Source organism: Buteo buteo, chromosome 9 (assembly GCF_964188355.1).
Source record: "Buteo buteo chromosome 9, bButBut1.hap1.1, whole genome shotgun sequence".
In the NCBI taxonomy this organism is placed as follows: domain Eukaryota; kingdom Metazoa; phylum Chordata; class Aves; order Accipitriformes; family Accipitridae; genus Buteo; species Buteo buteo.
The window spans coordinates 2,350,147-2,372,743 of record NC_134179.1 but is presented as its reverse complement, the minus strand read 5'-3'; the positions used below and the strand labels follow the sequence as shown (position 1 = coordinate 2,372,743).

Here is a 22,597-nt window from a genome sequence, read left to right as displayed (position 1 = left end):
AAAGGTGGTAAAAATTGCTGTGTGGCATCTTGCATTATTGTAGGTAACTTCTGTGTTGATGGAGCGGTGGGGAAGGAGTGGAGAGGATGAGATGATGTGGTGGTGGTAGGAATCCTTACCAAGGGTGTCTCCGTCCAAAATGTATCAGCTGGAGGTTGCTGGGGCAGTGAGAGGTTTGTGCATTGCTCTGTTGAGCGGGAGGAACAGCTCAAGCCCTAACATTGGACTGGGTATTAAATACCCCAGAGCCTTTATTTGCTTCCTGAGAAATATTCTGCTGAACCACACGTATGCAGCCTGGGACTGGGTCATTAGTGGTACCATTGCCATGAGCTTTTCCCTTCCTAATGAGCTGGGAGGTTGTGCAGGCCACTAGCAGGCTGTAGACTAAAAATGGTGGTGGAGAGCTCTGGATCAGCTGGACCTCCTTGAGATCTGTGGTTTGAACTAAGACTTGGTAGAGGAAAAGGAAGGAGAGCTGAAAGCGCTCTGCATCGGGCCCCGGCTTTACACCAGCTGCTGTTTTGGCAAGACCTCCATGAAAACTGATGGATGAAAGCGGTGGAGGTTTTGGGGCAAACCCAAGGATGGTGGGATGCATCTCCCTGGTTAGGGACAGCATGACCCTTTGGCTGGCTGGTGGCAGGGACGTGCAGGCATCAAACAGGGCTGTTGGGGACATCCCACCGGAGCTGCCGATCTCTCCCCGGCTGCCAGCTTTTGAAGTGTGGATCATTATCGTCAGACCTGTCGATGGGACTTCAGGAGAGGGGCTGGCGCCTGCGGTTTGTCACCTTTTTTTCAGCAGAACGGCTGGCCCAGATCTGACTTGGAGAGTCTCTGGGTGGCAGCAATAGAGGAGAGAGAGAGAGAGAGAAACACAGCTGGATTTTCCAAGAGTTTGCAGCCAAATCTTCTTCTGAATTGCAAAGTGAACAGCTCAGATTTTGGAAGCCTCTGAGGAGGAATAAATACTAAAAGCCAAGATATCTTTTTTTTTTTGTCTTTGTCATTTTTCTGCCTATAATGTTGTTTTAAGGGCCTGTGAGTCACCTCAAGCAGCAAAATAAGACGTCCTTACCACCAATGAAAATAATGAATATTTAACAAGATATTATTTATTTAGGCTGTGTCAGATAGGAGTCTTGGGGTTCATTGCTGCTAATATTCTCCATATTGGACAAAGGCTGAAAAAAGTAAGATTTTCAGGACCTTGTGTACATAGGCATGTTGGTGTCGTGCTCTGACATCGGGTTGTGGTACAGACAGATGTGGTGGTTTTAGGTATCTTGAGTACCTCGTTCCCGCTGTTGTGAAATAGACACCAGAAACTGGCACGTGGCGAGGGGTTTAAGTAACGGGAGCGGGTTCAAACCTAAGCAGGGTGCGAGCGGCCCAGATCCCGCTCATGGCAGGAGATGGTCTTGGTGCGAGGAATTGGACGGGGGGGGGGGGGGAAGCCTTGATGTGGAATAAAAGTCGATTTCTGCTACAAATTCAAGAGTAACTCCCTATTAAATTTGCTTTTAGAGCAATTTCCGTGCGGGAGTTAGCCCTATAGGAGGAAGAGGCTTGTTGGGACAGCGCTGGGGCTCTCCCCCGCGGACACCAGCCCCCCGAAAGCGGGTGTTAGGAGGGGGGTCTCCCACCCACGGTCACGCAGGTGGTGAAACTGAGTCAAGGGGGGGGGGCAGAGCGTCACCCCCTTTTCCCCGGTGGGGAAGGGCAGTGCCGGGCTGGGGGTGGCGGGGGACCTCTCCGGGTGGGGGGAGACGGGGATGCCGGCGGGACACACACACACACACACGCCAGACACACCAGATCCCCCCCCCCCACACACACGCCGGTGCGGGGGGGGGCCCCGCAGCCAATGAGTGCGGCGCGGGGGAGGGCTGCGTGCGCGGCCGGCGGCGTGTTGCAGCCGGGCGGCGTGTGCGGGCCGGAGCGGCGGGCACGGCAGCGCCTGTCCCTCGCACCTTGCAACCCCTTCCGACCCCCCCTTCCCCCCCTCCCTTTTTTTTTTTTTTTTTTATTTTGGGGTGTTTTTTTCCCTCCCCCACCCTGCGGTGCCTTTTTTTTTTTTTTTCCTTCTCCCTCCCCCCCCCTTCCTCTTCCCCCCCCTTCCCCCCCCCCTCCCCTTTTCCTTGCGCTTTGCTCCGGGAAACGCTGGATTTTAAACCTCTCCCCGCCAGGCAGTGAGTGGGGAAGGAGGGGAGAGAGAAACGCAGCCCGCGGTGAAACATGGCCCAGGCGAAAATGCACCACCCCGTCTCTTGGGTGATCTTCGCCGGGATGGCCGCTCTCCTCCTCTCCCAAGGTAGGGCCGGGCGGGGATGCTGCGGGGGATGCAGGCGAGGGGTGCGGAGGGCCCCACGGCAGCACCCTCGGGGGGGGGGCTGGGGGCGGGGGGGGATTGGTGAGGAGCCCCCAGAGCGGGGGCAGAGCTGGGAGAGGGTCCCCAGCCCGCTGCTAAGTTGGGGGGGGGGGGATACGGCATCTCCCAATTCGTGTTCCTTCCCCGCCCCCCCCGGTGCACCGGGCTGGGGGGGAACTTCTCCCATGGCGCAGCACCCCCCGTGCTGATTTTTTTTTTTTTTTTTTGGAGGGGGGGGGGGGAAGCTGGTGCCGAACGACTCTGCCATCTCAACTTAGTTCCTGCAGGAGCAATGCATCCAACAGGCTGGGGGCGGGCGGGGATGGGGGGGGGGGTCGGGGATCCTCTGTGCTGCCCCCCCCCCCCTTTTTTTTTGCATTGTCGGACCCGTCTGCAAGGTCGTCCCAAAAACTCGGTGCAGCCCCGGCTCCTGCCTGCCCCCGGCGGGCTGGGGAGTTGGGAAGTCCTTGTCCAACCCGTCCCGGGTGAGCCAGGCTCCCTCCCCCCCGGGGGATGGTGCTTCGCGGGGGGGTGGGGGGGCTATGCAAAAGGAAAAAAAAAAAAAAAAAGAGCAAAAAGCAAGGGGAGAAGGAGGGGGGGAAGGAGGAGGCAGGAGCCAGCCCCATCTGGCCGGGAGCGCCGAGCCTGTCAGCTTGCGTTAGTCTCCTCGCAGCCATCTGGAGGGGCTGTGGGAGCGGGGTTCTCTCCGTGGGAGGAGAGGACGGGGCCGCATCCTGCACCGGGCCGCCTGCGGAGCTGGGGATGGCGAGGAAAGACGCTCCCGGGGGCTGCGCTGCACCGCACCGCACCGTACCCGGGGTGCGCCCGGGCTCCACCGCGGATGGTACCCGGGGCTCCGGCCGGGGAGCCGGGCTTCGCGGGGGATGGAAGGATGGAAGCACCCCTGGGGGGGGATGGAGGCACCCTCTTTCTGCACGGGGAAAGGGAGGCCGGTCGGCGGCTGGAGCCAGCTACCTCCCTCTGCGCTCCCCCGCTGCCCACCGAGGGTCGGGGGACAGGGTTCGGGCACCGCATGCCCCAATCAGCCCTGCCTGGTGGTGTGTGTCCCCCCCCTTCAGCCGAGGTGCTCTGCAGCAGGGCTCCGGTGGGGTGTAAAGCCCCTGCCTGCGTGGGGCAGGGGGGCTTGCTGGGGGCTGGCGTGTGCCGGAGGAGCTGGGGGAGATGGCCAGCCACCATCTCCGCTCAAAACTTCTCTCTCCTGGGCAGGCTGGGCCCGCTCTTGCGGAGAGCCACCCCTGCCATATCGACCGGCGCGGGCTGCTTAGCATGCACATCACACGCCAAGGCATTTCTCCTCTTCGCCTTCCTCCCTCGCTCCCTCCTCAAGCTCTCCTCTTCTCCCAGGGTTGCTGCTTCCCTCTCGCGCTGCTCGGGATGCTGGCATCCCCTTGCACCCCCGGCTCCCAAGGGGTTTTCCTGGGAATGGGAGCCCTGGGCCCCTCGGGGAGTGGGGTGGTGGGGAGGGCTAGGGCTTCCCAGGAGGGGGGCAAAGCTGCCCTTTCCTCCCTCCTTTCTCCTGCCCAGAACTGGTGCTTCATTTATTTATTTATTTATTTATTTATTTATTTGTAACGCTTGCTTTTGGCTTCCTTGAAATCTTATTCCCTGCCTCTGGTCATCTCTCATGCTTCCTCTCCCTGCTCCCATCAAAGCTTACAGATCAGAAAGTAGTTGGTTTTTTTGTTTGTTTGTTTTTTCTTTTTTTTTTTTTCATTCTCCTCGGCAGCAGAGCGGTGGGGAGGAATGCGCTGCCTCTCCAAGCAAAAAAATCTCCCGAGCCCCACTGCCTTGCAGGAGTCTGATGTGGGTGCCAAAGGTCCCTGAGTAACTGCTGGGGTGGGGGAAAGCAGGGACCCACGTTGCACCGTGGTCCGGGGGGGAACCCAGGGCAGAACCGTGGGGTGCTGGGCACAGTACTGTGCAGGGCAGCCTTTGGCAGCAAAAAGTTTGGGCCTTTTTTGAGTTGGGAGATGTTGGGTGTGCTGGGCTGTCGGAGTCGCCCCGGGAAGTTTTCTTGCATAATTGTATTTAAAAGAGTCATTAAAAAAAAATGAAAAAAACACCCAGCAAAAGTAATTTTGCTTTTTAGGAAAAACTTTCTAACGGGGTTTTGACAAATTGGGGGTCATTCAGCCCTAAAGGTAATACATAGGTATGCATGCATTGCCAAATATCAGCAGTACGGTGCTGCTGCTTCATGAACTCTTCTGATATTCACAGTATTTTTTTTAATTTCTAACTTTTCTCTCTCCTTGGTATACAAAAGCGGGGCTGGCTTGCGTTTGAAAATGCGAAAATTATTGTCATACAAGAAAACTGTGTTTTGCGTAAATCTCCTACAAATAGCTCAAGAGATCTGTGCTGCCCTCTGCAGCAGTTTATCAATACTCCAGGTCATTTACCTATTTACAGCCAAACAAACAATAAGAAAAGCGGTTTGTGAGTATGCTTGAGAGCAGGGCGTGAAGTGGGGTAATTTGTAAGTGCTCAACCATCTGCATTTGTACAAACATCCATAGGTCCTCCAAGTTTTGCGGATTCACTGTTGTTTTTTGGAAACGTGCCCCTGAAATGGGAGCTGTTGAGCTTCCATCAGGAAGGAGCTCTCTGAGCCCTGAAATGTCCAGCGTGGTTTTGTGCACGGCAATGCTGCCGTTCCCAAGGGAGCTATTGCCTAGTGGGTGTTGGTGCTAGAGAGCAAGGCCAGGGTGCTTGCTTGGATGCTGCATCTCCGTGGGAATGAGATGCAGGTGTCCATCGCATCAGCACGTGGGCAAGGCAGAGCTGGCCAAAGGTCCATGGCTTGGGGAAAGGGAGCTGGGAAGAGGGAGGCTACAGAGGGTTGGGATAGCCCTGGGCGTCGGGAAATGAGCGGCTGTTTGGCAACACAGCTCTCATTGTCTTTGCTATATTTTTTCTGCGTGATTTTTAAATAGCGCAAATGAACATCTAAAGCATGTTTAAGGACCCAGCAGCAGCAGCAGCAGCGTTTTCTCTTCCCTCTTTCCATGTTTCAAAGTAGAGAGATGGTCTCGGGTGTGCCCGGTGTCCCTGACTCGCACCCACCTGGATTTCTTGAGGAAAAGAAGGGCTTGAGCAAAAATCCCACTCCAGCACTTGGGAGTGGAAGAGAGAAGAAAACTCTTCACTCAACCACGCGTAAAAGGATTAACCGGGCTAAAAGGTCATAGAAGATTTAGCTGGGCCTTTAGCATCAGTAAGCCAAGAATTATGGGAATTTGATTTACAAATTAGCATAAAGACCTTATTCTAATAAGCATACAAACTGAAATAGGTATGTAAAATAATAGCATATGTCAACATCATACACGGAGCGTTCCTCATCCGAAAGAATTATTCGCTCTGTCGATGTGGCTGGGTTGCAGATTACTCCCAAACCGAAACACCGGCTACGCTTGTGTGTGATGAAAAGGCTGGATCTGGCCCGGAGACGCATCTACAGGGAGGAGCGGCCGGCTGCTACCCCTCAGGAAGGGCAGGATTCGGGAGCACCGCGTGGGTCGGGGCTGTGTGTCCCGGGAGGACTTTTTCTCAGTGGAGGTGGGAGGGGAAACCTTCTGGCAGTTCGTGCAAGAAGGTAATTGCGCTAATGAATGTGTATAAGAAAAATTACATGTATCGACATCTTTCCGTGAATACCCGGATTTATTGTTCCCCGGGGAAAATATTGGATGTGACTTCATGGTGGATAATAGTTACCGTGCAGGTCAATAAAATGTGATATTCACCCCAACAGCAGAAAATAGCTATTTAATAGGTAATAACAGTAATAATCAATACCTACATGATTAGATAACCCAGTTATATGTAGTACATAAAAGGAGGGGAATGTGTTCTGGTTACTCAATAGCCTGATTTGGAGCATTGCTGAACATCTGTCATTCTTGTTGATTTTAACTGAATCTGTAAGCAGGTATCCAGCACCTCTGAAAATCAGGCCACCACATGGGATTAATTGGCACATTTTTAAGACTCAGCAGGGTAAATGGGAGCCCAAGCAGACCTTTGCTATTGGAAAGATGCTTTTGAAAGCAGGCTGCGCTGTGCAAAAACATGGCATGGCACCTAAAATGCCTAATGGGTTGGCACTTGGGATCTCGGTTTGGTCAGTGGCTTTGCTGTGGGTGCTCTGTGCAGTGTTGCACGTGGGGTTTTTCAGGTGTGTGGTATCACTGCTTCCCCGGGAGCATCCCTCCACTGATCCAGTCATGCAGCAGCGGGCTGCAGTGGGTTTACAAGGAGTAAACTTGTGGTTGCTCTATGCTGCGTATATGGAGAGTTCTCTATCAAGAGTTGTCATTTGTAATGAGATACCTTAGAGTGCGCTGTGATGGGAAACACGTACAGAGTTGTCTAGCCCTGTTTACAAGATTTGGTGGTTCTGCGTGCCCTAAAGTTACTTTTTCTTTATCCATGTAGGCATTTTGACCATCGTAGTAAGCCTGGCTTATGTTTTTTTATCTGTCGTCTTCTTGTGCCAACCGTGACTTGTGCACGAGACGAGTGCATTTAATATTGGAAGTGTCTGCTTCATGTATTTTTCTTGCAGCTTTTGCTTAAACATATCCATATTGTGATCCACACCCCCCATTTTATTTTTTTTCCTGTGGGGAAAAAATTGATCAGCTGACAGATCTGGGTCAAGTTAGCAAGCAGGACTTGCCGTTTTCTGTGATAAACCAAGGTGGAGGTTGGAGGGGGGAGAGCTCACTAGCTTGCTTCCCAGGCAACTCGCAGTCAGACGGCAGAGGTGGGCTCCAGCATTCCTCCTCATCTTGCGAAGCACCACGTGGGGAGTATTTTTCTGGCCATGGGGATCAGAAAAAACCCACCTTTTTCTGCATCTGTCTTTCCTTTTCAAACTTCAGTAGTGACAGGAAAGGGCAAAATGTTCTTTGCTTGTTCCCCAGTTGAAGGGATGCCTTACTAGAGCAAAGCTTTAAAGAGGGTAAATACGATTTTTTTCAGTGTTACCGCTCCTTTGATGCGCAGTGGCAAATCTCCCATTAGACTCAGTGGGGCCCAAGCATGATCAGTCTCAGATGTTCATGGCAAAGGCTTGCAGCTTGGAGCTGCAACTTGGAGTTGAGCTCTTGGTTTCAAATAGGGGCCAAAATGAGCAAGGTGCCGCATTTGGGGATTCTGTAGTGGAAGTCCAAGCCCTACTGCTGTCTCCCATCTTCAGCCAGCATCCTGCACCTCTGCACGTGGGTCTTTCCATGCCTTTAGTAGCTTTTATAGGCAAAACCCAAAATTGCACAGGATGAGCTCTTTGTCACTGCATCCCAGCTGGGGCATCCTAATCCCAGGGGCCACCAGCCCTTTGGCGGGTGCTGGTGCATCCTCCAGGCATCGCACACGCTGTGCTCCCAGCACGTTTGGAGCTGTGGCTGCTAGCCTGGAGGAGCTAGCCACCTCCCTCTTCCTTACCGAGGCACGCACCTTGCTCTTGGTTAATAATAAATCAGAGGTGCTGCCGTCGCCGTGCTCTGTTATCTCCCGCCAAGAAGGATATCATGGATTTTTGATGCGCTTACAGTTAATATGTCCAATGCTGAAAGCTGTTGTAAATTAATTGACCCCTTGACCCCTTTGTCCTGTTGACTGTTCCCACTAAAGACAGTGTTCGGTTCTTGGCATCCTCCACCCACCCCCGGCTTTCCCTTCCTCTGATTCCTCCAGCTCTCGCATGCTTCGCTTACTAATCAGGGGGAGCCGAAAAAGGCCCTGTGAGCAGGGCTTCATGCAGCCGAGGAGCCGCGGCTCCAAAATGCTTTGTAGCAGCCGTGCGGGGAAGCCAGGATCCCGGGGACCCAGCGTGCATAAATTACTGGTGGTTGGAGTATTCCCTTTAAAGCACTGGGGAGGCGGTAATGGAAGCTGGCACGGCATCCTCTGCCTTCCCACGGGGATGAGGACAGAGCGACGTAGCTGCTGCTGGGCTAAAAAGTCACAGTGCAGCAGCGAGGACCTTCTGGAGGTGGGGGGACCCCAGCATCAGTGGGGTGCAAGGGTGCTCAGCACCTTGCTTGAGGGTACCTCTGTCCACCTAGGGAGCTATGGCTCATGCCAAGCGCTTGCTTTTGGAGCTGCGGTGGATCTGGCTTGCAGGGAGGATGGGAGCGGGTGCTCAGCAGGGGTTTGGTGGGAAGGAGCAGAAGAAGATGCTGTTGTGAGCCTGGAGGTCCTGGACTGGGATGCGCGTCCCGAGTTCGCGTCCTTTGCTCAACCTGCGGCGATTCTGGCTTGTTGCGTGGTCTTTCCCCCTCCTCACTTGGCCACGCACTCCGTAAGGATGCTAGCCGTCTTTCTCCTCTTGTGTCTGGTCTAGCTACTGTGGATTTGCCTTGAAAATGGGGACTTTCCCCCACTGTGTAGTTGTACATCACTGAGCACAGGGAAACCCTGATTTAGCTTGGAAAGGAGCTTCTGACAGTCAGCTCGGGCGGCCGGTTTGCATCCTCCTGTGACTCGCCATGGGAGACAGCAGCTGCTAAGAAGTAGGAAATGTCACAGGAAATTGCGTAATATTAGAAACGAAGCAGAGTGAGCTTTATTATTTATTCCAAAACAGAATAAACCAGAATAATTGCAAATTCCCAGTGAAAGTAAATTCTGGGAAAAATAGGGATTGATTTTGAAGTATTTTTGTTCTGATTTGGAGCTTACAGAAGCTTTATGTATGAAGTTGTGAAGTGATTTCAAACAAAAAAAAAAAAAGAGATCCGAAGGCTGCATTCCAGCAGTATCAAAAGAGCCTGGAGTCTCGAGCCTTGTTACATTTTTTTAGTGTTATTTCTACAAAACAGATCCTGTGCTAATGTTTTGATTTTGCCAGAAACGGCATTCTTGATTTAAAGAACTGGTTTGAAAGCCAAATCTGACCCGCCTCATTGGAAGCGTGACAAGCACTTGAAGCAAAGCAAGGTTCATTAATACTGTAATATTATCTCGCCGTTTAAGTGGGTATTTCCCCCCTTCCTTGTAGGGGTTATCAGATGAATAGCACTAAGTTCCTGGGTTGGCTTGGTTGTTTTCTAGCTTTTATTCCCTTTCTGCTGGACAGATGGTATTTATAGATCAGAGGGTGCCTGCGTTAGACTTTTTTTCGCAAAGTCAATCCCCAAAGCCGGCACCGGGGTTTTTGATAGCGGGCCAAGGCATGGGAGAGCGGCAGGGCTGGCTGGCAAGAGGTGAGTTGGATTTAGCGTGAGTGACATCTCTCTTAATAAGCCGTTTCTGGAACAAGGCTGGCGAGGAGCAGGATCCATTAGAGGCCGGAGTAGTGGTGAAGCCAAAACCGCGTGGTCATTGAAGACAACATTTAAAAAATTGTATTATTTATAGTTTACCTTTTGTGCCACTTTTCCGCATGTCAGCGCTTCCCATTGTACGTTTTGGGCTTTGAGACCTGATGTACCATTAGCAGCCAGCTCCAAAGCCCCCAAATAATGCATAAACTATGATTATTCCTTCTGATCCACTTGTGTTTATGTAAATGGCTGGAAAAGCGGTTTTCAGCTTATTTCAGAAGCTTAAGGGATTCGTACCAAGCCTATTATTGAAAAATCAGAAAGTGAAAAGCAACTTCTGAGACAAGGAATTAGCAACTCAATGGCAGCGTGCGTACCGCTGGCTGTACGGGATCTGGGTGTATCACAGATGGGAATTCCCTCGGGATTCAAAAATCAAACATATGGCAACAGGTTGTCGGGCTTTGCGAGGAGGGGGGACTCGAAGGAGGTTTGCAGTTCATCCCGAGTGGGAGGCTGGAGAGGGAGCTGGGGTGCAAACCAGCAGTGGTGCTTGGTGGTCAGGTTTTTTGGCTGATGGTGTGTGAGGAGCGTCGCTGGCTGCAAAAACCACCAGCCGCTGGGCTGATAACCCCAGCTCTGTATCCCTTGCATGCATGGATGCACACCGGGAAGGGGCGAGCACCCATATGTCCCCAACGTGGCTGCCCCTGCCATGTGTGAGCCTTTTTCCTCTGTCCCAGGAGAGATGGGAAGAGATGCAAATCCTCCTCGGGGCACTGGCCCCTTCCAGCCAGCCCCACAGCATCTCATCCCTCCTCTCCTGCTGCCTTTTTTTTTTTTTTTTTTTTTTCCCCTGGTTTGGTCCCTTTCCCCCTTCCTTATGTTAATTTCCCACCTGAGCACCAAGTACTTTATAAATAGCAAATCTGAAATGAATTTCCTAGCAGCAATCATTATCTCCCTCGACAGCCATTAAACATTCACACAAGCAGAGCAAAATGACAAAGGGGATTGATTTTTACAGTATGTTGGGGGGAGGTAGGAGAAAGGAAATATGTTGACAAGGCTTTTTTTTCCCCTCCACTCTCCCCTCCCTTCCAGATCCTCTATCTTGAGGAATTTAAAATCACCCTGTGACTTCTTTTTGAGATCAGGTTGGAAGGGGGTGGTAGAGTGCAAAGTTGGAAATAAATAAAAATAAATTAAAAAAAAAAAAAAAAGAGCCCTATTCCCTTCTTCTTCAGCCCCTGCAAGCCTCGCTCCAATCTGTCGGCTGTGTGCGACTGGTAAACATGAAGTTAGTTACGCGGCCCCGGCTGTTGAGATGAATATGTCAGAGTTAATGCCTCCGAAGATGGAGGGGTGGGGTGGGGGGGGCCAGTCTCCGCAGCCTTCTCAGCAGAATAAATGTGTTGATGCAATAGTTGGGAGCCGGCGAGCTGCTGCCGTATGAGGCACTGTAGCTGAAAATTTAACTTTGATTTCAATTTTCATATTTGTCAGCAATAATTAGATTCAAGAAAGGTTTTTGCCGCTGTTCTAAAATACTAATAAGTAGGAGCCTTTGTAGTACGGCTAATGGAGTCTTTTTTTTCCTAGTGGGCTAGAAAAATTCCATTAAAGGGAAAAGTCATACTATATTACCATGCTTCAACATGCATTGACTTTGCTGCCACAGGAATATCTGCACTGGGAGACAGCGGTCCTTGCTCCAAACTGCACGGGCAATGCCTGGGAATGGGGCTGGTGTCCCACGGTTGTGATCTGATGGGTCTTCCCGGGGAGTGGGGAGGGCTGGAGGAGACCCCCCATGCCTGGCTGGGGTGGGGGATGATGCTCTTTGGGGTGGCTGGAGGCTTTCGAAGCGCTCGTGAGATGATATTGCAGTGGTAGCCTGGCTCTCATCCAGCTCGCTTGCTTTGGCAGTTGTTTTTTGGTGTTGCAAATTCCTGTGGGGTTTAAAGCCTTAGATCAATTAGGGGTCTCCCCTTGTTGGCCCTGCCGAAGGCAGAAAGCCCCTTCTCCCCCTCTCCACCCTGCTGCGTGGGTTTCCTTGGCGGCATGTGCCAGGTTTTATCCCAGAGCAATGCCAGAAAGGAAAGTGATATTAAATTTGCTGGCGATGTGCACGGCAAATGGGGGAGGCTCTTAAGTTGTGTCATTCTCAAGTTACTTCAGCCTATTAAGCAAACAAAAGCACTTGTGGAGTGAGAAATGGAAATGGCCAACGCGGCCCGATTAATCCTGGATGTACAATTCCATTAATAAGCCAGCTTTTAATAGGTGGCTCTTTCCAGGAGCTGCTGGGACTAAGAATTGATGTATTCACTATAATTGTATTGCAACTAATAGGATAGGAAGAAAATTGTATGGAGAACCTGTTCCTTCGCCACTGTTTTCCAATCAGTTGAAATAATGCTTCCCCTGGAAGAGCCCAGCAAGGTAATGATACTTAAATCTAAATAGAAACAGGAATATTTTTCATTTCGGTAGAGGGGATTTTGGCTCGTGCTTCTGCTTCCCCATAGAGCGGGGCAGAAGCCGAAACAGCAGTTTCCAAAAGTGCCGGAGGAAATAGGGATCCCAGTCCCGATGGAAATGCCCCGTGGCTGGCTAGTGGGCCAGCTCTCTTGGCTGGGTGATGGGATGCGGCTGCTGATGCAGAGAGCGATACCAGGTCTGGGAGCCTTCAGCCTCCCTCCTGAGAGTTGGGGGGGGGGGATTTCTGGGTGCCTGAGTACGGGGCTGCCCCCCTGGCATCTCACCTGGAGCCTTTTGTTCTCTTCCTTGGCAGCGAGAGGGGTCTTCACCCTCTGCTGTTGATGCTGTTTGCTGGGAGAGCTCATTAATGAGCCCGAGGTCCTCACTCCTTTCATCCGCTGTATTTATTCAGCCCCACGATCCCAGGGCTCTGACAGTTTGCTGATACTCTCTTTGCAATGAATTCTGTTTTCATACCCCTGCAAAAACTCACCTCCTGCCTTGTGGAGCAAAAGGTACCTTTATGGCTGCGACTCTGGGTCCCCGTGGTATTCAGAGAAGGATTTGGGCTTTTATCGGTGAGCATCTCTCCAAGGGCTCTTGCAGGAGCAAGTGCAGCTGCCGGCAGCACGGCGATGCCGTTGGTACGGTGCTGCAAATCCCAGGCAGGCTGGGTGGATCAGCACATCTGAGGTAATGCACAGCAGTGCCCCGGGATGCAGATTTCTATAATATCAGTGCAATTGTGGAGTAATGCACATTAGAGCAGAGGAAACATCAACCTGTTTCCATAACCAAGATCTGACTGATTCAGAATCCAGGCAGCCCCTGATTATTGCAGCCATCGCTTTGCTAATGGGCTGTGGAATTTGGAGAAGTTTGCAGCCACTTTTTGTCCGTTCATCACTGCTGGCCACTGGTTCGGGGTTGTTTGTTTTTCACTCTTTCTCCCTATTTGTATGCATGCTCTGACCCTTCTTTGGTAGCAGGCTAGAGAGTAAATATAAAGGGGAGGGAAAGAAAAGGGGAAAAAAAAAAAAGCCAAGGCACAGTTCAGCTGAAATCCCTGAGGAAACAGATGTGATTGCCTTACAGAAATGGCTCCAATAAGGCCAGAAAGGAATATTGCTTTTATAGCTTTTGGGATATAAAACATTTAGAAAATGTGATTGACTGGCAGGGCCTAATTTATCATTTACCCATTTCTCTCTCCCTCTCTCCATCCTCGTATCCACCCAAACGCAGAAGCATGTTCTGATGGACTCATTTCCACTTTTTTGCTTTCCGTCTCTCTCCCGCACATAACGCACGTGCAAACCCGTGTTTCGTTGCACGCCGAGCCGTGTGCGTGCACACGCAGGCACGTGTTCCCCTGTGCTCCTGACTCCTTGTCCCTCTGCCTGTGTCATGGATTTATCATCATTCTGCTAAGCACTCGAACTCCTGTGGCTATTTATAATTAATGCTCAGAAACCTGCCAATCCATTTAATGACACTAGGAGGTCATGGCCTCCCTTATAGCTTCCCATTAATCATCATTAGAACAGTTCTGGGTTTTTTACATTCTTTTTAAATGTTAATTCACCTTTATAATGCTCCTTTCAGCTCTGACTGTAAGGGGAGACTCTGTAGTGACTCCAGACTGTCTTGCAAGTGTGTGCAGGTGAAAGGCGCAGTGGGACAATTGCAGTTGATAAAGTCTCTTGGATGTCTCCCGCTGGAATGAATTACACTCACAAACTCTGCGAGATGGGATTTCTTCACTGCCCTCTGCTGCCTGCTCCTCGCAGCGATGCTGGCACAGCTCCCTCCCTCCCAGCTCCATCTCTCGGGTATCGCCGAGCCCCGCGCGATCGCTCCCTACTTGCAGAGACCCACGTACCACTGGGAACCACTGGGAACCACGCAGCAAGCAGTTCCCGGAGGGGAAAAGCTCATCGACACCGGCGCAGAGCTTGACAGGGCCATGTGTGCTCTGCCGGGTTGTGCTCAGGCACGTCTTTGCTGGGCAAACTCGCTTTGGCGTAAGGCGGGCTGGCGCGTAGTTTGGTTTTATGGCGTTGTGGTTGCTGCGTCCCCTCGGCAGCGTGGTTTGGGTGGAGCGTCAAACTCGTCCCTCGTGAGGATTAACAAAAATCCCACTTCCCAGAGAGCAGGGCTGCTCCCGGTGGTGCATCCATCTCCTTTTCTTTCCCGCTGCTGCCCTGGAAGCAGGAAACCCTGAGCCCTTTCCCCGTGTCCCAAAGCACCCTCTGTCATCGTCACGGCCCCAGACCCTCTGGGAGCCAATGCGATGGCACAGCAGAGGGGGCTTTAGCAGAGATGTCAAGCGGCAGCTTGGGGGAAGGAAAGCTCCGGGTGCAATCTGGTAGCTTTTGGCAAGCAACCACTCCTCTTAAATAGCCCCCTCTTGGCTTGCTGTTGGAAGCAATCGTCCCCTCTCTGAAGTCAATCTGTGCTTGCCGTTAATGGGAACGGGTCCAAAGCAGTGCGTGTCTGATCCGGATTCTGGTTTTGGTCCTTTTGGGAGGGGTCCCCGGTGTGGTGGTGCATGGCTTTGCAGAAGTTTGCTGTGAGGCACGGAGCCGTGTAAGCCGCTTCTCTGACGGAGCTCCCGCAGACTTTTCGTAGCCCCAGGTAATAAACCCGCAAAGCATCCTGTGACTCTTGCTTCGTGATCGTGGATTGCTCAGCAAGACGGGGTGAGGCAGCACTGACACCCAGCCCCTTTGGTGAGAAGCACATGCAGCCCAGTACGGGCTTGGGATGGGCAAAGGTTCATGCTGGCCTCTCTTTTGGGGTGGAACAGGATCACTCCTGCTCCTTTGGGGACTTCTGGTCTCGGTGAGAGCCGAGCCCGGCCCCGTTTCTCTGAGTAAATACGCCAGTAGCATTTGGCTTAATGAACTGTGGCTTTTAATAAATGGCTCTTATCTTGCTGAAGTGCTGCTAAATTGTCAGGATTTAAAATTAGCCTAATAGATTTGCGGGCGATGTTTTATTCACTGGTTAGTTGGAAAGAGACAGAGAGGGGGGAAGATGGCTCCACCCAGTTCTCCCTGAATTATAGAAGAGTTATTTATTTGTTTGGGCCGAAGGGGAAATGTTCTGGATTAATGTGCAATGCCTCAGCACCTGACTTAATGAGAATTTAGAGACCTATCCCAAACTGATAGTCTCCAATTAATCACTCCGTGGCCCCTCTGCTTTGCTGTCCCTGGAATATATTTTTCAAAGTGGTGGTTGGGTTGTGGTATCCACTGCTGCTTGCCAGGAGAGGGGGACGGGGATGGACTAGGGAGGGGTTTGGGTGCTGTGGTGGCTTACAGGACCACTTCTTGCAGCTTTGCTCCATGCTGATGTTGAAGTAGAGCCTGTGTATCTCTGTCTGTACCATATGTATACCTGTGCAACTTGTATTCTTGAGCATAAAGTTGAACTGGTCCTTGCTAAGCTTCTGATACATCCCGTGAACTTGCATGAGCCACTTTGTGCCTTTATTTCTTTTGGCGATGCGGAGCCAGTTACGATCCTGTTGACAGTTTGGAGACATATGGAGAATCCAGGCAGAACAGTGTTTTATAATAGAGTAATATGGGATCTGGTTGGGATGAAAGATGCCAGGGAAATGTCAATCACTATCATTATCCTAACAAACTGCTGTACCTGCATAGATGATAATATTTAGCAATTATATAGCACCTAACAAGCTCAAACAGTACAGACAGCAGCTAATTAAATCTCCCAAGACTTCCTTTGGGTGGGTATTTTCCTAAAAGCATGGACCAGCTTCTGCCCAGAGTGTTTTGTGTGAAGCCAAATGCACTCTTCGCATTTCACAGGTAGGGAAAGGTAGCAGTCCTGCTGAAAATCCTCAGCAAAGGGCGAGCCTGAGCTTGGGAGCAGGCTCGCAGCAAGGGCGGTGGGCAATCTTGGCACTGCGTAGTGCAGTCGGCTCCATTTGCAAGAGCGTAGCGTGGCCTTGACTTGATGACCCGGGTGGCCAAAGGTGCTCGGATGCTGAATGCCTCGGTGTGCTTGTTGCTTGTCCTTTCTGAAATTGGGGAGAGTTCGGGTGCTGGGCACCCGAACGAGGACCCCGCCAGCATCCCTCAGTGAAACGGAGGTGGTGGTACAGGTGGTTTGCAGGGCTGGATGGTCAGTGGTGTGTTTTCTCCTTTGTCCTTCTGGCTTGCTGGGCTGCTGCTGTTTCCCCCTTGGTTCATCATTCCCTGCCCAACCCACATCCCTCTCGACAAACCGTTTCAGAAGGTGATACTTCTCAACCAACATCCCAGGTTTGGCCAGAGCAGCCAAGATCACAGTGATTGAAAGCAAGACTTTCAGGTTTTCCCCATTTGTGTTCTTCTCACCTTGCTCTTTCTGGAAAGCAGCAGGTGAAGTGATACGTGGCTGCTTGGATCCAGCCGGGATCCTCGACCCCTGCCCAGCAGTGTGCTACTCCAGCCCGGTGAGGCAGCGGTCTCGCCGTGACTTTGTGAAGGTCAGCATTCGCGTCTGAAGTGGGTCTAGTAGTAGCAATGCATGATGCACAGTGTCAGCCATAAAGGAAATATTGTATATAAAAGATAACTTTTTTTTTTCCTTTCTTGTGGCAGAGGAACAAGGCACTGGGTTCATTTAGCATTCATAAAGTCTTGCTTTGGAAACGCCTTTAAGTACTGCTGAGGGAGACTTGAAGGAGTGTGTTTGAGAGTCAAATGCACATCTCCTTGGGCTCTCCTTTCATCTGCTTTAAAAAACACAATCTTTTTTTTTTAATCTTTTTTTCCCCCTCTGTAAAAATACTAATCTTCTCCAACAGCAGCAGACACCCAGGGTGCAGGCGCTCAGCAATTAGTTCAGTGAACAGAACAAGCGAGGAGCAGAGGGAAGGGGAGACTCAGCCAAATACCGGGAGGACGGCAAAATGCAGCCTGCTAATTAGGAGGCAGCACAGCACGGCGTGACGGGACGGCGCCTGCTTAATTCAGGTGCAAAGCTGCTAAGTCGCGGTGTGCGTCGTCTGCCCGGGTGGCAACGCGCTCGCTGGGATGCCGAAGTCATCCTCGGGGATGCTGGGTTGACCTTTGGCAGAGAGGAGCACCTAGCAGGGAATTTGGGTCTTGGTCTGGACCCGAAACCAAGTGGTGAAAGAGCCCAGGGAGGATGAGGGGAGGATGAGGCATGCAGTTTGGCTAGATTTACAACCTAGCAAGTGTATTCCCAACTTCAAGCTGGCCACGAGTCTCTGTTGGGAGAAACACATGGAGGTGTTGGCTTGAGTCCTCCCTGGACTCTTGGCCAACGTGGGGAGAGGAGTGGTCGTCCTCCAGAGGCTGGGCTTTCCCAGCAGAGAGTCATCATGTTGGACTTCACGTCAGTGTGGAAATTCAATGGGCGATTCCTGTTATCGCAGGAGCTGAGACATAAGGAGCAAGCATGGAGACAGAAGAAAGCAAGAAGTGTTGTCGTCATCCAACCTTCTTGAGATTGTGAAGAGCCAGCTTCAGGAGAAGTATCAGATGGGCAGAAGTTCAGCTCAGCCCCTTCTTTTGGCTGAAACTTTTCTCGTCCTTGAAATCTCTCTCCTTTGCTCTTTGCTTGCGGGAAGGGAATTTATTGCAATGAAATATGTTGTCTTGTGGCTTTTTATGAAAACAGCACATGTCACTGCCCCTATTTCCTGGAGCCAAAGGATGTGGCTGGATTTCAAAAAGAAAAGGACTGGATGATTTCATTATTACTAACAACTGTTCCCACCAAGATAAGGACAGTCTAATCACATTCCCTGTGCAGAAGTACCAAGGGAACCAAAAGGGAACGTTTCCATTTGATTTTCTGCCTTGTCTTCTATGTTTTGGTTGTCTTTGGTACTGTGCAGTGCCAGAAGCAGGCTGCGAGGCTAAATGGACTCGGGGGGGTGAGTCAAGGCAGCAATACGTGGGGGAGTGTTACGGTTATCAGGGCACTGGTGTCCTAGGTTGGAGATGCTCTGCCAGCAGCAGCCTTTGTCCAACCTGATGCATGGATTTATTTCACTGCCTGCCTGTGGTCAGGGCTCGAGCTCCGCTGTCCCGAACTCCTTGAGCGAAGTCTGAACTGATGATGGAGGCTTAGCACTGAGCAGAGGGGTAGTTTTTCAGCTTTTTTTTTTTTAATTATTATTTGCAAGCCCCCAGAAGAAAAGTGCCCCCCCGCCCCCAAATTAGAGCTTACTGCCAATAGGTTTGCTTTTCTTAATTACATTTCATAGACTTCCTATGCAGATACCCCTAAGAACTGATCCGTAGCTGAAAATTACCTCCGCAGTGAGCACACTTCATCTTGCACCGCCAAGAGGTGATGCTGACCATAGTGCAACCCAGGTAGAGCCAATTTGGTTCATAACTGCCTGCCCAAGAGAAGGTGAGGACTGGGGGAGAATAGAGCCAAGAGGTGGAGGGGGGCAAGTTTCGGCTGTGCCCTCTAACACGCTCTTCTTCTGCCTGCACGGAGTCAAGCTGCCAAGCGTCCCCGCTGAAAAGCTTTGTGTCGCAGGGAAGGAACTCTCTAGGCTTTGATTTGCCTTGTAGCAAGAGATAACATTATCGTCTCGTCCTTTAATGATTTGAGGACAGAATATTTTTCACATCAATTTATCTATCTCGGTAGCCCTGATTCTGCTCTCGTGCTGCTAGCGGGTGGATATTGTAAAAATCGCTGCAAGCGAAGGGGATGAAGAAGTAACTCAGTCTTCCTCCGCACCCTCTCCTTGTTCACATGCCCTTGGCACTTAGGAGCTTCGTAAAGCCACTAATTGATCGATCCTGTTAGCGCAGTCGACAAGGAGTTGTCATTTGGTGAGCAAAGTGGGGTGCTCTCTTCTGGAGCAGAGGGTCACCGATTCAGGTCCCAGCAGCGACCACCCAAAGAGAAAAGATGACTTATAATTACATTCATAATTGAAAGTGATTAATGGTAGCAAAAGAACTTTGAGCGATTTCTTGTAATTAAATACTAATTTTAATTCCTTTGCAGTGCCGAGCACCATATTTGGTTTACTGGTGATATTTATGGCTGTGCCTTAGCACAGTTTAATATCTTAAAAATACATGCTAAGTGATTAGCATTTTTTTGTAACTGGGTAAACAAGTAAATATCAATTAATTTGTTTACTTTCTGTCTGTAATTAGTGATTATTTCATATTTTTGAGGATCTCTATTCTGGAGGATTTGTGGCTTTGAGTGGAAGCAGAGGAACCTTCGATTGCCCCCAAACCCAGGGAGTCCTGGTCTCTGCTTCAGGCTGCTCTAGCTGCCAAAAAAAACCAAACCCCCAAAAAGCTAGGAGAAGGAGGCAGGGATCACATCTGCAATGGTTTAGGCTCAGAGGACATCATGGCCAAGTTTTGAGCCTGCTGGCAGTGAAGCCTCTTGTGAGGGCTTGGAGCAAGAGGAAGGGGAGTTGTCTGTGCGCGGCAGATGCTCACTGGCTGTTGCTTGGTCTTGAACAGAAGTACCACAAAATCAGCTGCTTCTGCAGCGTCTGTAAGTGGCACCTTTCAAACTCGGCTGCTGCTTGCGATGCTGCGTGTCAAGGGCTGCTCGGGGCTGCCCCCCCTCTTCCCTTGTTCCAGCTGCCAACATCATCTCCTCCCCACTGCTCTTTGGAGAAGGCTTTTCCCCTGCCATAGCCTTGGCCGGGCCCTTGAGGGTATATTTGCAGAATTTAGTATTTCATCCTTAATACTACTGTTGTATTGATTTGGTTTTGAATTTTGACATGTCAAACGGGGCGTGCCACCGCTGGCCAGCCTGGTTTGGGGTTTGGCTGTGAACAGGGAGCTGATGGATGCTGGTTTGGGTGGGCTGTACCTGGGTACAAGCATGGGGGGGGACACACCAAACTGGGCAAAATTCCAATCCTGGGGAGTGTGGGGTATGTTAGAGACCTGCCAGTGCCAATGGAGAGCCACAGTGATCTGCTCTAACTGAAAATATCATTAAGCCTGGGTTTGTTCATTGCCCGTACCAGCTGTATGGTTCTCTTTCAAGCACTATAGGATGAGTGCTACATGCGTAGATGTGCTCATGTCCTTCCTGTGCCTTGACAAAGTTGTTTTCAGATGAGCCAGGCTGGGAATCTGTTTCCCGAAAACTTGGTCCTGCTCACATAGCAACACACTGGGCCAGAAAGCACTTGATGGAAATCATGTCTCTTCCTCACCAGTTCCTTGATTCCTTGCTAATGCTTTTCATTCCCTCTTGCTGCTTGAGCGAGCTGATCGTCTGATTAAATTAAGACAGACACAAAAGCAGCTGGCCTGCCAAAGCCTAGGATTTTATTAAAAATAATATTGTTTACAGAGTTCTCTCCTTTTATGGCGCATATAAAACAGCGTGTTCCACCCGAGCAGCCGGCAGGCTCGCTGCAATTTACCCGGGAAGAGATGGAAAGACATTAAACCTTGTCTTGATGGGGAGTAGGGAGGGCATGGAGGAGAGGGAGGTTGGGGATAAGAGACAGAGCGTAGCTGTGACAGCAAATGAGAGGGAAGGAAATGCAGGGGAAAAAAAGCAGAGAAAAGGAAGGATGGTTCCCTGTTCCCCACCTCCCCTTTTCCCCTTGCATACCTGTGCTGAAATGAAGCATTCAAAAAGCAGAGAGATCATGGAAAAGAGGAGATAAACTAGGCCAAAGAGCTTCAGCTGGGGACCCAGTCTCCACTTGAGCAGGGAGGAGAGCTGCTTGCCGCCCTTGCAATATTCAGGAGCCCTTCCTGGGCTATCTGTGCAGGTGGAAAGGCTCCTCCGCTCTGTTCTCAGCTCATTTGAGGTCTTGCAGATGCTTTTGTGAGCCCTGGGGCAGTGGGGCAAGTCGGTGCTGGCAGTGCTAGCTCCTGTCTACCTAAGTGCCCCAGCCTACCAAGACCTCACCAAAGAGCCTGGTTTGTAAATCACTTATTTGTAGTTTATTTGCACTTTAAGGGTCTGCCAGGGACAAAGGAAGGGTGTGCGGGGTATGGCATGTAGCAGTGGGTCATGGCATGAGGGGCTGGCAGTAAATCAAGGAGAGATAAAGGGTTTTGTCCAAGGTCACGGAAGCAGCTTGAGATAGCACCCAAACTTGAACCAGGGCCCCCACCTCCAACACACCCTCGTGCTGGCTAAAACAGGTTTGTGGCTTACTTTGGGAGGCACAGAGGAGCCTTGCTAATGCCCTGCTGCAGGAGTGCCCTGTCTCTGCTTTGCTTTCCGTCTTCTTTCTGTGTCTTCTGTTTGTTTGTTTGATTTGGTTCCAAATAATTAATTGTAAAAACCCATGGCTAATGGTTTGAATGAAGGATGGATGGTACTTTAATTAACTTGTGAAAGGATTATACACTTATGTTTTCAGTCTTCCTGACCCCAGCCGAAGTAACAAGTCTTGAACATTCCCGCTTTTTGAGGGAGCTGAGTGCTGCATGAACATGAAAGTGTGATGGGGAGGGGGGATCAGACGGTGGTCCCCTGGGCTGCGCTGGCAAAGCCACTCAGACCATGCTGGGAAGATGCGACGGGGATCCTGATTGTAGTTAGCGCATGGGGGCCACTCTTCTCCCCTTCGTGGATGGGGCCTCGGGTCCCCTGGGGACTGTGGGAAGAACACTTCCCACCCCATCTCCCTGGAGCACTGAGCCCCGGTGTGCTCGTCGTGGTGAGCACCTTCTGATGGCTGATTGCGTGCTGGTTTTGACAGCTTAAAGGGGTTTGGTGCAGGTGAGGAAGGTATCCCATGAGTTGTACAGAGACTTTAGAGATTGAATAGACCCGAGCCTTGTTTTGGGCTAATACGTGTGAAATTTGGATTGAACGTGAGCCATCTGCGCCTTTTTTATAAGATGGTTATCATACAAGCTTCCAAGGTCTAGCGTGAGAAGAGATGCCATCTACTTTCCAATCTAAACCAGACAAAATTCAGCCATTGAATCTGGTTGGGAATAAGCTCAGCATACCAATCTCGGAACTGAAACTGCTGAGCTCCCCTGTGCAGGAGGATTTCTGCAAAGCTAAGAGGTGAGGAGATCACTAGACGAAAGAGAGGTCTTGGTGGAGGTGGCCCTGGGTCACTCCTTGCTAGCCTGTAGGCACGCCGAAGCTTGATGGGTGTCAAAACCTGTATCGATTCCTCAGTCTGAAGACAGTGAAAGGTTTGGGGCTATAGGAACAGGTGCTCCAGCCTTTGCAGCTCAACACGTTGCTGTCTCATCAGTTATTTGTGTCTCAAGAATCGCTGAGTAAGATGCTGAGAAAATCTTTGAAGAAAAGCACTGAGCTCCTACCACCCTCCCAGCCCTTCCACGTGCCATCCCAGCTTATCCCCAAAATTAACTCCTCCCCATGACTTCTCTGCTTTTTAGGACAGTGCTAAGAGACAAAATGTGTTTCCTGCATGGATGTTTTAATTAGCAAATAAAATTGA

General features: G+C 50.8%; 1 protein-coding gene across 1 annotated transcript in view; it reads left to right on the top strand.

The window, feature by feature from the left end:
• The first annotated feature begins 2,160 nt into the window (after nucleotides 1-2,160).
• Nucleotides 2,161-22,597, top strand: part of LOC142034147 (protein CEPU-1) — a 351,450-nt gene continuing 331,013 nt past the window's right edge. The window contains exon 1 of the mRNA XM_075034863.1: nucleotides 2,161-2,317. Coding sequence (XP_074890964.1) covers nucleotides 2,242-2,317 — 76 coding nt within the window. The 5' untranslated portion in view covers nucleotides 2,161-2,241. The remainder of the gene's footprint in view (nucleotides 2,318-22,597) is intronic.